Genomic DNA, 20,802 nt, shown 5'->3' on the forward strand with positions numbered 1-20,802 from the left:
ATTAACTACCTATATTTAGGAATACTGTATGTTAGAGTTACAGTACAATCTAAATATACTACAATACCATACTGTATGTCAACGTGATATAATTTAACGCAATATGATGTAGACAACAGCGATGTTAGGAACTATAAAAGTAGCAATAAAGCATGACGATAAAATGATTATCTATTCTCTAAATTGTGTAATTCTAAACTAATTAGTAGTTGTTAGTATACAACATTCACCGTACATAATAATTATAATAAGAGAATAAAGAATAATAACATTATTAGAGCGATATTCGTAGAGATAATGCATTTATCATATCATTGAAGAATTACTAAGAAAAATTAATATTATTGGAGAAATATTTTATCGCCTTTATCGTACGGTAATTATTATAGTGGAAAATTCGCCTATTATATTATAAGAGCGAGAACAACGAAATAGAGTCTTGCCTCTAAAGTAAACTATAAATAAGTAAAAAGCATGCAAACTTACAAGGTTACTGAGCGCAGGTTATTAATGACAGTTTACCATTTTAATTATTATATTCTCGTATTTAAAAAGGGTCTATACGTTTCATAGACTTAATAGATCATACAATTCTACAAATCTATTACGATATCACTAATGCGATCATTTCTATCTAATCCTCGTGTTTTATTTATCTTCACTCTTTGTTTTCTAGTTTACTTTGTAGACTTAAAATGTAATGCTAAAGTTAATTCGATCAATTTCGAGGTACTTTTCGAGTAGCTGAAGGCAATCAGAGATTTAACATACGTAGGGAAATCTCTTTGAGACTTGGTAATGAAAAGAAGAGCGTCATATATATGCTCATAGTACGGTAGTTAGCTTAAGGTTGTTTGCATTATTTATTAGACAGTATCAATCAGCAATTACAGACTGTCTGGTATCGAAATGCTCATGATTACGACGTTTATGAAAGGAAGTAAGACAGGCTGTTAAGTTGAAAAGTTGAAGCTTGAACCTATCACAATATCATTCACGTACTGTATAAACTGTATGCACCCTTTACTACAATATGTCAGTATATCAACCAATCAATTAGAATATTATGCAAGTATTACGCGATGAAGAAATACGTAGAACTAGCCCTTAAATTGGGCGAATAAAGCAATGATTTCGTTAGAAAACTTCCTGACTTTAATTACTAACAATACAAAATACTATAGTATAGTAAGATATATTCTTTCTAGTTATTTTTGGTAATCTACTGTATAGCTTCTGCTTATGTCTTCTTATTATGAGAAAATCAGCTACCTAGTATTAAATTGATCAGTTAAGGTAAGAATTTTCAGTTAGGAAGCTTGCTAGCCTCCATCAATAATATCAGAAAATTGCACTGTACAGAAGAACTTATCTTTCAAATTACTTTCCACAATCTATAATTACTGTGTTCTCCTATCATGAGTCAAACTAGTCCTTAAATCAAGTACATAAGGCAATGATTTTCGGTTAGAACATTTTCTGACATCAATCACTAACACAAGAAACCCAAACAGTACAACAGAATATATTAATTGTAAGTACTTTCGATAATCTATAACTTCTGCATATGCTCTTCTATCATTAATGAAATTAGCCCTTAAATTGATCAGATAAGGCAACAATTTTCAGTTTGCAAACTTCCTGACATCAATTACTTATAACAAAATTCAAATAGAACAGCAGAATATATTCTTTCTACTTATTTTGGGCGATCTATAACTTCTGTACACGTTTTCATATCGTGAACGCAATTAGCCTTTAATTTAACTAGAAAAGTTAATCAATTTTAGTTAGATAGCTTCCTAATATCAATCGCTAGCATAAGAAAACTAAATAGCACAGCTGAATGCATCATCGCAGTTACTTTAGACTATCTATAATAAGTCAGTTAAACAGAGTAATTGATCGTTAAGTAAATTTCGTGTTATAGATATTCTATTTTCATTAAATTAAACACAAAGTGTAAATATTATCAGCTATTCATTTCTTTACTTAGGCTCGTTTGTCATTATTGGATAGCTTAAATTCCTAGCTATGATTGACTTTAATTGTCGGATGTTACTACTTATTGAATAATGATTTGATAAGACTATAGGTGGAGCTATGCAATCTTGAAATCACTGATATTTGACTTTATATATCAGATAATATCTACTTATGTATCTTCTTGTTTACCAGGGCACAGTAAACATAAACATAATAAGTATGTCATGGTCTACTTGCGTATCTTTTTGTTTACCAGGGCACAGTAAATATAATAAGCATGTCATGGAACGTAACTTTAGACTGAGTCTAGTCTGTTTATCTCGTACTCCCTCTATATACACAGATATATACCGGTACGCCATTCATTCCTAAGAACGGAATCAGCCTTAAGACAGTCTGTAATGTAACTTAGTATTGTGATTGTAGACTGTTAGCCATGTGTAGTATAATGTACGGTAGATATTTATCCTAAGAGATATTTGGTAGCTGTAACTATAGACTATAGTGGTAGAGACTCTATGCTAGAGTACAGATGACTATATGCAGTAAGCTGTTGAGTTACTAATATGGCTATAGGTAAAAATAGAACTGTAAATCATATATTAGGATATGGTTAATTCATTGTACTTTGGCTGGTGTGAATGATGTCTACGTAAGTACTGTAGTCGTATCCATATTGGATTAATGATGGTCCGCAGTAGAATAGTCTTACTAAGAATAATTTAACTATGTGTAAAATAAGGTAAAAGGTTGCCATGCGGATTGTAGCTGCGAATGCTACGGAAAGTATAAAAGCATGCAACTTTAGATTATTCTGTTAGTTCGTTCTAGAAGTTTTTAGTAGTAGTATTCGGCTAGAGTAGAGCTGTGTAGTTAATCTTTGTATAAGATTCAATAAAAGCCCTTATTTTTCTAAAATTTGGAATTTCGTGATTGGTATATATCACACAGTCACGTACAAACTTGAGAATCTCAGGATTTTGTAAATACTTTTTTTTCTTCTGTTCGTTAGTAAGTAAGCTGTAATGTATATTATTCATATGATTTGAATAGTTCAATCCAAACAGCTAGAAAGCTAGCTTTAATCGTTAAACTTATAGACAAGGTCTATTTACAATATTTTATTGATCCAGACTATTTTGCAGTTGAAATTCTATAATCTTACTCTCTGTATATGTAGCGTTTTTAAGTTATAAATACTGTTGGTTCTTGTCTAGGATTTGGTAGTTGATAGTTGGCGTATTCATAATTGTCATTTTATTACAACATAGTTTACATGCTGCTCTACGGTACCGAACTACCGCATTCAACGCCAGCTGGAGTTTCTAGTCAAGTATCCTATTAAGGTGTTTGCGCCATGCTCTAAAATGGCGACGAATTCAATTTCATCGCACACTAATACATTACCCGGTACAGGCTTTAGAATATGATCAGTAAAAAATTCTTATCGACTGGTCTATTCGTCATTGTGTTGTATGCGATTACAATAGAATGGAATAAATTAATAATATTTAGTACAAGTTACTGTATAGTTTCGTAGTTAACTAACTATTCATTTGTACAGAACGGCGTGCTTGTATATTAGAATACGGTGCCGGTAAGGATTGCACTACTTCTATTTTTCATCGCCAAGACGTACAACACGGATTTAGAATTATCTGAATTAGTGAAAGAAAGCGAACAACAAAATCATTCTACTGCAGAACTTTGTACGGTTGATTATAAGAGTAACAGTGTATCATCCTTATTTCAATCGATTCTTTCATCACCATTGAAATGTTAACACGACTGGCCAAAATTCCACCGGTACCGTTAAATTGTTCTCGGCCACTTTTGCTCAATAAAGTAGTATTTCAGTCAACAATCGAAGCCACGCATGAACCGCCAAAGGACAACGATAATGACTACCATAAGGCTAAGCCTTTCCAAGAGATACCTAAACCCAATAGTTTACCGTTAATTGGATCTTTACTAACGATACTCAAAAATAATGGATATTATCAAAGGAATACTCATTTATATTTCTCTAAACTTGCCCAAAAATATGGTCCAGTCTTTCGTGATAAAATTGGACCTTTATCGTATGTATTTGTTTATAAGCCAGAAGACGTCGCTAAGGTTTTCCAAGCGGAAGGGAAGTATCCTGCTCGTGGTCCAACGCTACCATGGTTGATCTACAGGAAACAACGAAAGAAAGCGAAAGGCCTTCTACTCGCGTTAGTTTAGAGTAATATGGGCATGAACTGTAATCCGGATCTAGTAACGTTTAAAGTTAGATTTATTCGGGCATGAGCTTGAGTAAAATTTTTACCGTTTTTTTCAGTCAAGAGTAGCTCCAACGTGAATTTTAATTGAACTTACTAATGCTTTCAACTAGAAGTAATTCGGAAATTTAGTTTCATTGCAACTTACTCATACTTTAAGTAAGGTAGTACAATGCAAACTTGAGCTGTATTGTACCTATAACTGCTTTACGTTGGAAGTAATCGGATAAGAGCTAATAAAACTTACTTTTGGTCTAAGTTAAAATTAAAAGTATTTCGAACCTGAATTACAATTGAGCTTATCAATGCTATAAGTTAAAGTAATTCGGACATGAGCTCTAATAGAATTTATTCATGATTTATATTTGTAACAGTTTGGAAGTGAGTTCAATTGAAAGTATTCAAAATTTAAGCTAGTAATCATTCGGGGATAAGCTGTAATAAAACTTACTAATACTTTAAATTAGAAGTAATCAGGATACGCACTGTAATGGAACTTACATAATGTCTTAAGCTGTAATCTTTGAATGGTACCTTTGCTTTCCATATTTTTGAATTGTAATTTCACACAATCAGTATTGAAGTTAAAAGAGTAAATTGCAATATCTTTCAAGCCAATGATAATGTAATCCACTGTTTTTCTAACTATTTTACTGCAGAGAAGGTAAAGAGTGGCGAAAATTTAGAAGCGTTACAGATAAAAAGCTACTAAAGGTCAAAGACGTCAGTGCTTATAGTGACAGAATCAACAACGTTATTACTGATTTTTTCATACATCTGGATAAAAAGCGACAAGATGATAATATTGATGGAGAAGTTAGAGATTTAAAAGATTCCCTGTATAAGTGGTCTTTTGAAAGTAAGAATTGATTCATACTACAAGAAGTATTATTCACGTATTGTTTTAAAAGATATAAAGTAAGTTAACGTCGATTAATAAGTTCAGCGAAATTTACCCACCTTATTACATAATTCGATACTGCGAAGGCAGAAGTAATAAAATTTTGTACTTACTCATACATTAACTAGCTTAACTTCATTGTCAATTTCTTACTCTTACTATATTGCTATATGACTTGTGCTTCTGAAACTGTTATTATCGTTTGCAGCTAACAATTAATAAATATTTAGTAGCTGATCGAGATAAGTTAATGACTTACTGTAGCATAACTATTTACCATTATATCTATCTATTTGAGGAGCATATAATTATTGATTCGTTTTAGCCACAGAATTACTGGTATCTAGTACAATTAATGAATGTAATATATATGCTATAGAAACCGATGATGATATGATTAGAAAGTGTAGTTTATAAAAACATACTGATACACCTAACAATTACTATGATATGATTTTATGTTGTCAAAATTTAACGACGTTACCGTTGGCTATCTGTGTATAAGAGGATGCAATTGCTACAGTATAAATTCACATATAATCGAGTAATAATCTCTAATAATATAATATTACTATTTATTGATATTATAGCTATCAATACTATACTATACAATAGAAAACTTGGAACTTTTGAAGATCCTCCAAATCCTATTGCTGAGAAATTTTATCGAAGTGTGTGTTCAATGTTCGATAAAAGTAATGATATAATATCGTTGCCGCCATATTATAAATATATTAAAACTAAACGTTGGAACGATTACTGTAAAATATGGGATACAATGTTTGAGACAGCTGAGCAGCTCGTCGACGAGGAGTATCAGAACTTGCAACAAAGCATAACTGAAGATTCGCGTAAATCCTTCGATCTTCGTCGGAGCGAAGAAATAGAATTTTTACCGTATGTCCTCCTACGGAGTGAATTAAACAAGGATGAAATTGTGGGAAATATCATGGATTTAATGATTGGTGGAGTAGACACGGTAATAATATACCCTACAATTTTACTTGAAGTTTATTATTAACAATAATTTGACAATATTTGAGATTATTTCAATTTTTGCTCTATGTAGTAATGATAACTGCAGAATGTTGGTCATTTATCATGCTCTTTTTCGATAGCAATTTAAAATACTGTCGCATTTTTTCTAATATTAATGCATATTTATATAGTCAGCTAATACAATGCTATGGACACTCTATATATTGGGCAAACATCCGGACATTCAAGAAAAGTTATACCAAGAGATACGCAGTGTACTGAAGAAAGGAGAATATCCTGATAGTTTATCTGTTCAAAAGATGCCGTACCTAAGGGGTCTACTAAAAGAAAGTGAACGGTATGTTAGAGTAAAATGAATACTGTTTAATTTAGATAATTTTACTAAGCCAGAATTGTATATGTAAATTACAAATAGTATGTATCCGATCGCCATTGCAACCGTTCGAATTCTTGATAAAGACACGGTATTAGGTGGATATCAAGTTCCAGCCAAGGTATGTAGCTATATCGTACTGTGTATTCGGTAAGCAATGTCCTCTTAATAGCTATGCGATAACGAAAATGTTATTATGTAAATAATTAAGATTGATAGAAGATTTGTTCTTGAAAGTACTGAGCTCATTAATTAATTGTTGTGGCGAACTTTCTAAATGAAGATGTTGTATCAAATTGATCATCAATTTATAATAATTATCAACTTTGCTATATCTACTGTACTCTGAATATCACCTATTATTTCTGTGTTATTTTATACTGTTTCCAGACTAAGATATTTGTCGGTTACCACATGATGTCATTTGATGAATCGTTTCATGATGAGCCAACAAAGATAAAGCCTGAACGATGGATAAGATCGTCTTCTCAACATCGTTTTAATCCATTTAGTCATACAGCATTTAGTTTCGGGCCAAGAATGTGCGTTGGCAGACGCATAGCAGAATTGGAGATGCAACTGCTGCTAGCTAGGGTAATCTTCATAATTTCAAAGCAAAGTGGCATTTGTAATTGGTCTTAATAACGTAATTTTTTTACGTATTTATTTTTAATGCTTTTAATTCGATTTTACCAAATTAGTTGATTTGTGAATATCGATTGGAGTGTCGCAATACGAGTAAAGTTGAACTGGCTATCAGGATAATAGGTTCCCCAGATTCCGATATTCGCATACGGTTTGAAAAAAGGAGCGGTTAATTATTGTATGTACGAGTATATAAAATAATGATAATGGTAGATATTAATACGTACATGGTCTTCGGTTACTGTTCCATCTCTATACGCGAAGTTAGATGTCTAAGCTAGCAGCATTTTTGGTCGAGAATACATGATTCATGATTTGTATGTATATGTACACGTAAGATCGAATTAATGAAATGTTGCTTGTACGGAGTAGTTAGTGATGGTTGTGCCCATGAGATGATTTATGAAACTACCTAGTCAATTAACACGTGAATAATCTTACGCTGGATGATTTATTTCATGATATTTAAAATTGAGAATATTTATATAGTGTAATGTAGAATCGTAAGAGGTTGCTCAAATTTTACATTTTGTATGAGCTTGCCATACTAGTACGGTATTTGAAGTATTTCCAGGATGTTACTAATTTAAATGTGTTGTAAAAGTACGGTAGCTAATAGATTAAAATGTGAGATAGAGCATGAAATTAAAATATTCCAATAAAGAGATTATAAAATCGTGACTTTTGTTTTGAAATAGGAACTCATATCAAGCTTAGGCATATAGTAGCAGTGTTTGATACTTACTACTCGATATTGGATTAATTTAGATAACCAGATTATTCTATCAAGTTTTCCATACTTGATTTTCATTACTGTAGATCTTACTGATGTTATCTATTCATTTGCAATATATCACCGTTGGAACTTTTACTAAGTTATCAGTAGAATATTTATGATAGACAAGTTTCTTGCCCGTTTATAATGGGTATTAAAATTTGTAATAGCTCAGTAAGTTTTGCAATCACATACTAGTACAATGTAAAATAATCCTATGTAACCTTAACACTTTTGGCAAAAATCTCTAAAAATCTGAATTGAACTCTATTCATATATATGTTCTAGTCAGGGTGAAAATTAATTTATCCAGACTCAAGTTTAGAAATTAAATCTAAATCTAATGGCGCAAAAAAAATTTTATAATACAAACCTCTTTAACAATATTTAACTCAGCGAAAGGTTTGATATTAATCGGATTGCTGAATAGATATGAAAGACTGAGACGACAGTCGTTTATTCGTAATAAAACTATGAATAAGTTGTCAATATACCTTAATTCAATGAAAAATTTGACTTTATGGTATTATCAATTTTCATGGTACAAGTTACTTTTCTACATTAAACAAGTTAGAATCTAGAGGTGAATAAGTAAAAAGCCTAAAAATAACTTGTGTTACCAAGACTTTAATTGAGTGCAAGGCTGTATTTTTATCCGATTGCTACTGTAGTTTTTTTGATACATCTGTAATCAAGCAAGGCAGCTGCAGGTTGCAATTCTATTCAAGGTCAATGTTTGCTCATAGCTGGATTTATCAAGAGCTTGGATTTCATCATCTATGCAAACTGCAATCATTTATTAGTCACAGTGTAATTTTTTGATACATCTATAATCAAGCAAGGCAGCTGCAGGTTGCAGTTCTATTCAAGGTCAATGTTTACTTATAGCTGGTTTTATCAAGAGCTTGGATTTCATCACCTATACAAACTACAATCATTTATTAGTCACATGATGATTCGATAATTTTCAGTCATGTGTTGTTTACATACTTGGTCCATAACAGTTTACGTCACGGGCAATGCAGGAGAATGGGTTTACAAAATACCGGGCAGCTGCATGTTGTCATAAAATTAGAATGGAAATAAGAAATCAATAGCAAGTTATTAGAGGAGTTCCTATAGTATGGTAGTGTTCATTGAAGGTTTAGCGGACAACTGGGTGTTTGTTTACCACACAACGCTCATAGCATAGACAGTAAAGATTACAGTACACGGTAAACCAAGATCAGTAAGATAGTCAGCCTCACATTCAGCTATGAAAAAGTAGTCTTAAGTCACTCTATTTTAGTAATCACCGACTATTTGACACCCTTGCCTAGAGACTATAATATATAGTATCAACATTGATTAAATTGTTATACTCATTTACAGGCAATGTCCATCGGTGAATAAGACGCAGAGATTGTAAGCTATTTGAATCAGTAAAAGAGATTAAGACCCAGAGAAATCAACGCTTATCAAGGAAGGTTGTACAATTGAGTATAAGAATAGTCGTTAATTATTATTTTATAGGATTCAGTCTATCGTGATTGAAATGTTCAAACCACTATCCAAAATTTCGCCGGTATCATTGGCTGCTATTCGGCCTATATTGCTCAATAAAGTTGTATTTCAATCAACAGCCGAAATCAAAATTGAAAAAGGAAAGGGCAACGATGATGACTATCATCGTGCTAAACCATTTCAAGAGATGCCTAAAACCGATGGTTTACCGTTAATTGGGTCTTTACCAACAATCCTTAAAAATAATAGATATTATCAAAAGAATTTACACTTATATTTCGCTATGAATGCTCAAAAATATGGTCCAGTCTATCGAGATAAGATCGGAAATCTTTCATATGTGTTTGTGTATAAGCCAGAAGATGTCGCTAAGGTTTTTCAAGCGGAAGGGAAATATCCTGCTCGTGGTCCAGCATTACCATGGAAGATTTATAGGGAACAACGAAAGAAAGCCAAGGGCCTCCTACTCGGGTAAGTTAATCGTAGTAACCTAGATGTGAGCTGGAAATCCAACTCACTAACGTTTTAAGTTAGAAGTAATCCAGACATGAGGTATAATAGAACTTAACATTATTTTTGTTAAGTAAGAAGTGATTCAGGCGTGAAATGTAATTGAATCTTGTTACTACTTTAATTAAGAAATTCAGATATGAGTTGCAATATAGCTCACTAATTCTTAAAGTAACAAGTAATTCGGACTTGATAGTTGCAATAGAAATCGCGAATGCTTTAAGTTACAAGTAATTCGGACCTTAATAACAGACCTTAGTAATACTTTAAGATTAAATTAAATGTAGTTCAGACTTGAGTAGTAACTCAACTTACGAATGCCTTAATTTAAATGTAATTCGAGAATTGAGCTGTAGTAATCCAGATCCTATTAATGCTTAAAGTCAGCAGTAACCCGGGCATAGTCTGTAGTAGAATTGACAAGTACTTTAGGTTAGAAGAAATCCGGATATGAGCTGCAATTAAACTTACAAATGCCTTAGGTTTTAAATTTATGAACAGTGTCTTTTGAGCTCTTTATTTCTTAACAGTATTATCATTCCAGCAGTGTTGAAGCTAGAATAATAACCTAATTATGTCAATTTAGTGATAACATAATCTACTGTTCTGCTAACTACTCTACTGTAGAGAAGGTAAAGAGTGGCGAAAATTTAGAAGCGTTATGGATAAAAAGCTACTAAAGGTCAAAGACGCTGCCGCATACAGCGATAGAATGAACGACGCTATTACCGATTTTCTAATGCACTTGGATAAAAAGCGACAAGAAGATAATATGGACGGAGAAATTAAAGATTTGAAGGATTCTTTATACAAATGGTCTTTTGAAAGTAAGAATCGATTCGTATTATAATAAACTTGCAGCTTTTATAAGGCAGAGCGTAATTTTAATTCGATTAAAATCAGTATAATCTACCTACAGTATTGCATAAATCTGTATTACAATGCTTAAGTATTGCCACTATGCACTTATGTCTATTCTAACTATACTAACTTTACTCTCAGACTTCTTACTGTTAGTATATTACTGCAAGAATTGTAATTCTAAAACTGTTAAGATTGATTTGATATATAAATATTTCGCAGTCGTTAGAGATAAACCAATGCTTTATTTTAGTATTACTGTAGTGTTACAACTCTATCTAATTGTAAAGCCTGTTATTTCTGGTCTGTTTTCGCTATATAATTACTATTAACTAATACAATTAATAGATACAATATACGTTTTATAAAGCACGAGACGACACGAGTAGAAAGCGATGTATAGCAAAATATTGACACATTGTACAAAAATTATAACGTGCTTTTGTTATTGCATATCACCTGCGATACAATTAGCTATCAGTGTACAAGTAGATCCTACTACTACTGTATAAATTCGCATAATATCAGGTAAAGACTATTAACATAATTTTCCTATTTATTAATATTATAGCTATCAATACTGTACTATACAATAAAAAACTTGGAACCTTTGAAGATCCTCCAAATCCTATTGCTGTGAAATTTTATCGTAGCGTGTGTTTAATGTTCGATAAAAGTAATGAAATAACATTGTTGCCTCCTTACTACAAATATATTAAAACTAAACGTTGGAACGATTACTGTAAAATATGGGATACAATGTTTGAGATAGCTGAGCAGCTCGTCGACGAGGAGTATCAGAAACTGCAACAGAGCATAAGTGAAGATTCACGTAAATCGATTGATCTTCATCACAGCGAAGAAATAGAATTTTTACCGTATGTTCTCCTACGAAGTGAATTAAACAAAGATGAAATTGTGGGAAATATCATGGATTTAATGATTGGTGGAGTAGATACGGTAAAATATACCTTGTATTCTAGCTTGAAGAGCATTGTTGATAATAATTTTAAAATTAATTTGAAATTATTTCAATCCTCATTTACTACATGCAGTCGGTATAATTTAATTAAAAATTTTAAGTACAATCGCGTTTTTACCAATTTTGATGCATAATCCTATAGTCAGCTAACACAATGCTGTGGACATTGTATGTATTGGGAAAACATCCAGATATTCAAGAAAAGTTATATCAAGAGGTATGCAGTGTAATGAAGAAAGGCGAACATCCAAATAGTCTATCTGTTCAGAAGATGCCGTACCTCAGAGGCTTAATCAAGGAGTGTCAACGGTATGAGAGAGTAGAATAGACATTGTTTAATTTAGATAATCTGCTAAACCGGAATTGTATGTTTAAACAACAACTAGTATGTATCCGGTCGCCATTGTGACTGCTCGAATTCTTGATAAAGACACAGTATTAGGTGGATATCAAATTCCAGCTAAGGTACAGAATATTGATATACCAATATATCATATTATATGTTTAGTAATTCAAATTCCATTCATCGTTATCTGATAACTGATAATTAATCATTAATTATTAAGCAAGTGATAGAGATTGACGATCGAGTCATGTTTTATAGTATTGGGCTCATTAACTGCTAGTGTAATCTTACTAAGTTAACATATTTTGTTGAATTGATTATCGATTTAGAGTTCCGTAGTTGTTAACCTCTTTATATTAAGTGTAACTTACCCATTACCTCAGTTAATATTTTTTAAATTGTTTCTAGACTAAAGTACTCGTCGGTTACCATATGATGTCATTCGATGAATCGTTTCATGATGAGCCAACAAAGATAAAGCCTGAGCGATGGATAAGATCATCCGCTCAACATCGTTTTAATCCTTTTGGTCATACAGCATTTAGCTTTGGACCAAGAATGTGCGTTGGCAGACGTATTGCTGAATTGGAAATGCAGCTATTAATATCCAGGGTAATCTTCATAAATTTCATAACTGATGCATTTTGCTACCGATCTTTTGACGTACGTAGTTTGTTTTTGAATGTATATAATTAATTTTGTATGTTTTCTGTGTTCTATTGGGATCGTATATATATGCTTAGTTGATTTATGAATTTCGCTTGGATTGTCGCAATACAAGTGAAGTAAAACTGGTCAACAGGATGGTAACTTCTCCCGATTCCGACATCCGGATAGGTTTGGAAAAAAGAAGTGGCTAATTGTTGCATGTGCAAATAAATGAAACACTAATGGAGATAACGAGCAGATATGAATTAGGATATGCTCTTCACTTATAATTCTACGACTATATGTTAGAAGACTAAGCGAGCAGTATTTTCAGTCAGGAAGCTGCTGTTTGTACGAGTATGTAAAATCAAATTAACAATTAATAATTTCACTCGTTCACAATCATTAATTAAGGTTATGCTTGTGATGCGGCGATGTACTTTTTATCTATTTGCAAACATATAGTTAAAATGTATTGTATTCACTGCATTCAGCCAAGAAATCGATTCTGCCTCTGTAAAACGACTTAATTAGTTGATAAATAATAAATTGTTATGCTAATTTATTTCCTAAAGCTATTTAACTTATAAGATTTCCTTTTTGTGGTCCTTCCCGACCGTGGTCTATTTATAGAGAACAGAGGAAGAAAGCTAAAGGAATTTTAATTGGGTTAGTTTGTAGTCATCTCGAGAAGAGCTTTGAACTTCAATACCGTACACACGTTATTATTACTTTGTATTTTCCGATTTCTTCAATGACAGACAAGATAGTGTTTTGCATCACTTTCTAAAGTAACTGAAACACTAACCACTGAATATCCAAGTTTTGCACTACTCTCAAAGAGTATAGAAGACCGCAATTGTACATTTCAGCAAAGTTGATGTAAAAATAGTTAATAACTCCCTACTCTTAGTAACTGTTTCAATAATGATCATCTCGAACTAAGAAGTATAGTGGCAAGGGTGTAAACGGGGTATACTGTATACTTCAATACAACATAGAATTAGTGTAAACACGATTGTCTTATTAATCTTTGTAGCGAACCGTGGATTTATCTAGATCGGAAAATAGATCAGTAATAATAATAAATAGATCAGTAATATTTATCTACCGATAAATATTACTGTATATTGTAATCATGCACAATCTAGCAAATTGAGAGTAATTAATAATTAATTGATCGATAGTACAGTTTGCCATCGAAAGCTTTATCGGAAGGAAACTGTAGTCTGGCTGGCATTATGTTCACAATCATAGATTATGATTAGCACCTAATAATTCGATAGATTAAACTTATCCTGTAAACGTTCTCTTTATAGAGAAGGTGAAGAATGGCGGAGATTCAGAAGCGTATTAGATAAAAAGCTTTTAAAAGTTTAAGATGTCAGTAGATACAGCGCTAGAATGAACGATGATATTACCGATTTTATTCCGTATTTAAATAAAAAGCAATGAGAAGACAACGTAGACGGAGAGATCAAAGATCTGCAAGATTGCATTTACAAATGGTCTTTTAAAAGTGAGCATTTGTTCATTATATTTAATAGTGAATAATCGTACGATGTCACTGTATTGGTGGTTACTACTATCTGGTTTAGCATACATAAGGATTAGGTGCAACGTAGGCTAGAAGTAAATTTGTTTAGTTTTAGCGTACAAACTAGATATCCTATAGTAAAGTACCGGAGTAACAAACTAAATCCAATATCGACAGTTCTTTTGCTTACTTACAAGTAGAAATCACCTGATAACATTTAAAATTATATATATATATGTTATGTTATATATCAAACGAGTTGATATTGAACATTTCTATCGCCTTATAGTATTGTACTAGCATAAAAACCTATGGCATTTCACGATATTACAGTACTGCAAAAGTCTTGTCACTAAAGTAGCATCGTAGTCAATGACCTAAATTAGACATTTCAGATTACTGGTTGCTATGGTCAGAAGTGTTTAAATTGCTGTAAATGGCGGATAAGAGTAAATACCGATAGCATGTACTTGATGTAAAGTCAAATCATGGCGGTATAGTCATTACGAACTATCATACAATGCCACCAGGTATTTAGAATAATAATGACAGAGCAATATTGATGATGTTCAATGCTACTATACATGAAATTGTGAAGTTTTAAATAGGCTCTAACAGAATTGAGTAACTAGTAGTAATTTAATTCTGATTACTTGTTACCACCAAAGCTGCTGGCGCTCTACTTTATAACAGAAAACTTGGAACATTTCAAGATCCTCCTAATCCTGTTGCTGAAAAATTTATCGTAGTGTATGTTTAATGTTCGATCAAAGTAATGCTCCATCACCATTACCTCCTTATGTCAAATATTTTAAAACTAGTTATAGGAAAAATTATTGCCAACTCTGTAATACTATGTTTGAGGTTACTGAGCAGCTTATCACCGAAGAACATCATAGATTGCCGCAATTTATGAAGAAAAATGTTGATAAATCAGTTGATCATAATCCAAGTGAAGAACTAGAATTTTTACCCTATATCTTATTACGAGGAGAATGAAATTTTGATGAAATTTTGGGAAATATTATAGACTTAATGATTGGAGGAGTAGACACGGTAACATTATATTAACATAGAGTAGCATAGATGGATTGCAATAAGATTTAAAGATTTTATTGTAGACGTCAACATTATATAATTTAATATTTTTGATAACTGCAAGTTTAATTGATACATTAATACATTTATGTGGCTAAATATTGCGGTATGTCAATCATATTGGATCGCAATCTTGACTTTTACTTGTATCTTCATTAATTGCGAAATCGTTTCCATACAGTCGGCCAACATAAAGCTATGGACTTTGTACATATTAGGAAAAAATCTTGATATACAAGAAAAGTTACATCAAGAAGTAAGTCATATATTAAAGAAAGGAGAATATCCAGATAGTACAGCTATTCAACAGATGCCTTATTTAAGAGTTCTGATAATAGAAAGTCAACGGTATGTGAATATTATAGATTGATTTTAGTAAAGGTTAATGCAAATACTTCTAACATTATGATCTGGAATGATGCTTTTATATGGAAATAAAAGTACGTACAGTATTCATTCATCCCAATAGTACCGCGCTTGGTTGAGAAGGACATAGTACTGGGTGGATATCAAATTCCTGCCAAAGTATGTTCAATAGCTCATGCAAAATATGAGCTGATGTAAGATAGAAATTATATGCAATAAGTCATACTATGGCTGATTATGAAATTTCTAGTGAATTTCTTAATAAATCTCTTTTTCGAATTTCAATGATAGACCTTTAACTGTGGCAGTGTAATTCTTAGCAAAAGTTTTAAATTAATTAATCGTTGACATAATTAATACTCGTACTTTGCGTAAGCTATTTATATTTAAACTTTTAAAATCAAAATATTAGTTCGATAATGTTGCACACTCGTAGACTAGGGTACTAGCTGGATTTAGTGCGATGTCTTATGATGAATCAATTCATGACGAGCCTACAAAGATTAAGCCAGAACGGTGGATGAGGTCGTCCTCTAAACGTCGCTTGGATCCTTACACTTTTACAACTTTTAGTTTTGGGCCAAGGATGTGCATTAGTAGTGTCAAGGCAATCAAATAAATATAAAATGCCTATACAAGTACTATTCTAAATCTCTCTGTTTTTCTATTCAATTCGACAATTTATAATTTTACTTAATGTCAAATTCTTCCAAAAGGAAATTCCTAATTTTAGGGGTGAGGTCATACCCATTTAATGGTATATACTACACCGATGGCTTTCATAGATTAGAAACTTTTACTAGTAAACGACTGTGTAAGATCGAATGGCTCTTGAAGTAGATAGCTACCATTAGTCGTTGTTTTGAATCGATTTAATGTATTTTCTACTTCTATAAATAATAGTGCCGTATTTGGTTAAGAACAAGATGTTAATAGGCTTCCGAAAAATTTCACTTCGATCATGCCTTGCACTTCGTGTAATAGCTGTTAATGGAATTGTAAACCAATCGACAGCAGTTGGGAATTTAGACCATAAACCAAATGGTAATAATGAATCTGTCGAAGTGAAGCCATTCAGTGAAATACCTGGACCCAAGGGTTTACCCTTGATTGGCTCTTTACTGACTGTACTTAAAAATGATGGATATTATATAAAGAAAACACATTTATACATGATTATGAATGCTAAAAAATATGGTCGAATCCATAAAGATAAAATGGGTAATTTCGAGTACGTGCTTGTGTATAAACCAGAAGATGTTGCTAAATTATATCAAGCTGAGGGAAGATCACCTTATCGAGGTCCTTCTGTACCATAGACTACTTATAGAGAACAGAGAAAGAAAGCTAAAGGTCTTTTAATTAGGTTAGTGAGGAATCATTGCGATAACAATAGATCGAACTTGCAATACTGGCCTTATGGATTAATATTCCTTCAGTGACTACTGTAATAGTATCATTTGCTGTCAATGTTTATTTTAAAAGGAAAATCGTACTCTATGGTAAGTATGGTACTATTTTAAGTAAATTATTTGCTTTCTTCCCTCTATATGCATATTATCTATCCGGTGCAACGAAACAGTTCATAGGCAAGTAAAACGTTTAATTCTGTTTACTTTCTTACTATACGCGTAGCGAAGGGGAAGAGTGGCGAAGATTTAGAAGCATTTTGGATAAAAAGCTTTTAAAAGTCAAAGATGTTAGTGCATACAGTGGTAGAATGAATGATGTCATTACGGATTTAATCAACTATTTAACTAAGAAACAACTGGAAGATGACCTAAATGGAGAAATCAGCAATCTGAGAGACTGCTTATACAAATGGTCTTTTGAAAGTAAGGATTAAGATTCTGTTCATTTATTGATATTGAAAGTTACAATCAGTATTTACCAAATAAGTCTATATTAAATCTTTCTAATATCTTTTGCACTACGCGTACATTGACTTGAAAATTCGCTTCTTAATACTGAAGAGATGCTCAATTTTATAAGGCAAACGTATATTCTATACTACTGTAAATCCTTAATTTACAGAACATAGATTGTTTGCAAATTGCCACTATACGAAATATTCAAGCAGCAGTAATGATGAATAAGAGCGATGAGAGACAGCCTATACTTGCTGTCAAATCGAATTCTGTAGTGAATTTGTAACAATGCATGCACACTCCATCAATATTCGATAGAAATGATTAAATAGTGTTTATACAATGCTCCAGATTGATAAATTTATTATTTTTATACTGATAGCTGCTATTATACACGAAATTGCGTAGAGGTGATAGACTCATAGTACAACTGAAGCGAATATACGTATAGTACTAATGTGATTGGTATCTTTAATTTATTACTACTTTAGCTATTGGCACTATTCTATATAATAAAAGGCTTGGAACGCTTCAAGATCCTCCTAATCCCATTGCTGAAAAATTTTATCATAGTGTATGTTTAATGTTTGAACAAAGTAACGATCTGGCACCAATACCTCCATATTATAAGTATTTTAAAACTAAATATTGGAAAGATTATTGCCAACTCTGGGATACGATGTTTGAGATTGCAGAGCAACTCATCAATGAAGAACACCAGAGACTGCAACAAATTATGCAGGATATCGCTGATAAATCAGTTGACCTTCGTCGCAGTGAAGAATTAGAATTTTTACCTTATGTTCTTTTACGAGGAGAATTAAATTCTGATGAAATCGTAGGAAATATTATAGATTTGATGATTGCGGCAGTAGACACGGTAATATTACGCTCTCATAGAGTTTTATAAAGAGATTGCAATATGATTTATAGACTTTATTATATTATAGACGTCAATTTTATCAATCTAAAAATTATTAGCCATTGTAAGCTTAATGCATACACGGTACTGTATGTAGTAAAGCTTTTGAATTTTAATTAAATTCGACGATAGCCTTTACTTGTAATGGTATAATTTTTAATTGCTCTATTGTATCCCTACAGTCGGCCAATACAATGCTGTGGACTTTATACATATTGGGAAAAAATCCTGAAATACAAGAAAAGTTATACCAAGAAGTAAGCAATGTATTAAAGAAAGGGGAATATCCAGATAGTGGAGCTATTCAAAAGATGTCTTACTTAAGAGCCCTAATAAAAGAAACTCAACGGTATGTGTAAATAACATGAACATACGCGTATTGCACTTCAAGATAAACGCAGTAATTCTAATATGAACGTCTCGAATGAATCTTCAACAATCATAGCATGTATCCAATCCTCCCTGGTGTACCTCGCTTCATTGACACGGATATAGTCCTTGCTGGATATCGAATTCCCGCTAATGTATGTTAACTTATGAGCGTACGCAAGATTGATAGAATACTGTAAAATATCGCGCTATATCCAGAATTTGATATTTATTAGTAGCCCAGTTCTTTAACAAGAGTTTGTACTAACTAAATGTCAATAATGAACTTTGTTAATCGTATTCACATGAATCTGACGATTAATATGTTTTCTATTCAATATTTGGTATAATTAGTATTTTCATTTATTTCCACGCTAATAGTTTCTATGATTACGCCATACTTGCTTAGACTAGGATAATGGCTGGATTTTGTGTAATGTCTTGTGATGAATCGATTTTCGATGAACCGACAAAGTTTAAACCAGAGCGATGGATTAGGTCGCCCTCCAAAAGGCGTTTAGACCCATATATTTATACAGCATTTAGTTTTGGGCCTAGGATGTGCATTGGTAGACGCGTAGCGGAATTGCAAATGCAGCTACTGATAGCAAGGGTAAGCTACCGTAGTTTAAGGGGGTATACAAGTGCATCATTACCAATAGCTATACCATAGGGAGTATACAAGTGCATCCTTACCAATAGCTATATTAAATGCCTATTTTACATAAACTATGGGATTTTTATTTGACTTATGACTTATTGCAAAGGTATCATACAGTATTTCTAATTTATGCTTATGGTCCTATTTTGAACGGTATGTGTATAGTTAATTTCTCAATTTCGCGTGGAATGCCGAAACACTGGTGAAGTTGGCCAGATAATTAGAACGGTAGCTTCCCCAGAGACGGATATTCGAATTGCTTTAGAACCAAGAATCAACTAGATATTTCGAATAGGATGTATCAGCATATGCGTACTTGTAGGTGGTATTGACTAGATATTAAGAACTATGTGCCAATTTATTCGCTGTTTTAATTTGTAAACCTATGAAATAGCAACATTCTCTGATGTCTCTGTGCAAATGTTATAGTGATATGATAAAATTGTAACTTATAGTTCATGCTATTTATTTATTGCCAACCAATATCGCCTAAATAAATGATCTTGCGAGCATTATGAATTATGCTAGTGGAATGTTCCGTTGGTTTTACTTTGCGTCTAAGCATTGATCTTATAACGTATAAATTGATGCCATTGATTCATTCACGGTCTATATAACATGATTTCAATCTTGCTTGAAAATTGGCATAATGCAATCATATCAAGTCAAAAAGATCGCTGAATATCAATGCCATATTTTTTAGGTTATGATATGTATTAGACTACTATGCTCTCGCGTTTATTTTGTTGTCCTGCGGTATTAATAATAATGTGATCATGCTAATCATTGATTATCAAGTTGTTATGGAGTAAAGTGCTTTGGTTAAGTTTTGCAAATGCGATACTGTGATTGTAGCTGCAAGGTGAGCTCTACTTGGCTTGCTGACTTCTTGCTTACTTCAAAGCTTTGTACAGTTTCATGAGTCGATTGGATGCATGATCAAGGCGAGATATCCTTTCACTAAAGCAACATGTCTAGCTGTAAATGCTGTTTTAATCTGTATCAATTCTTATTATGTTAGAGGGATACCGGTAGAACTATATCTATACTACACCAATCGTTCGAGAAGATTGTACCAGATCACTAATTGTGTTTTATGCTAATACTAATTAATAATTCACATTAGAACTAGAGCTATCATGATCGATATTGACCCTTCAGATATTTACTGCTCAGCCTTGGCTAAGT

At 32.4% G+C, this 20,802-nt stretch overlaps 3 protein-coding genes across 3 annotated transcripts; all 3 read left to right on the forward strand.

Annotated features, from left to right (window-relative positions):
- Nucleotides 1-4,023: 4,023 nt before the first annotated feature.
- TRIADDRAFT_12737 (uncharacterized protein) lies at nt 4,024-7,123 on the forward strand (the record flags this gene model as incomplete). Its single annotated transcript, XM_002112656.1, has 6 exons — nt 4,024-4,202; nt 4,910-5,109; nt 5,742-6,130; nt 6,321-6,487; nt 6,566-6,644; nt 6,914-7,123. Coding segments are annotated over 6 exons (1,224 nt in total), but the record flags the coding sequence as incomplete, so codon positions are not given.
- A 2,606-nt stretch (nt 7,124-9,729) lies between these two features.
- Nucleotides 9,730-12,841, forward strand: TRIADDRAFT_25150 (uncharacterized protein; the record flags this gene model as incomplete). Its single annotated transcript, XM_002112657.1, has 6 exons — nt 9,730-9,917; nt 10,584-10,783; nt 11,389-11,777; nt 11,942-12,108; nt 12,186-12,264; nt 12,554-12,841. 6 exons carry the CDS (start codon nt 9,730-9,732, stop codon nt 12,839-12,841), a joined length of 1,311 nt encoding a protein of 436 aa, XP_002112693.1.
- A 3,879-nt stretch (nt 12,842-16,720) lies between these two features.
- TRIADDRAFT_56983 (uncharacterized protein) lies at nt 16,721-19,896 on the forward strand (the record flags this gene model as incomplete). Its single annotated transcript, XM_002112658.1, has 7 exons — nt 16,721-17,025; nt 17,430-17,629; nt 18,154-18,542; nt 18,767-18,933; nt 19,030-19,108; nt 19,363-19,566; nt 19,780-19,896. The coding sequence occupies 7 exons, from the start codon at nt 16,721-16,723 to the stop codon at nt 19,894-19,896; spliced, it is 1,461 nt and encodes a 486-aa protein (XP_002112694.1).
- Nucleotides 19,897-20,802: the final 906 nt, after the last annotated feature.

Source organism: Trichoplax adhaerens, genomic scaffold (assembly GCF_000150275.1).
Source record: "Trichoplax adhaerens TRIADscaffold_5 genomic scaffold, whole genome shotgun sequence".
NCBI classification, from domain to species: domain Eukaryota; kingdom Metazoa; phylum Placozoa; class Uniplacotomia; order Trichoplacea; family Trichoplacidae; genus Trichoplax; species Trichoplax adhaerens.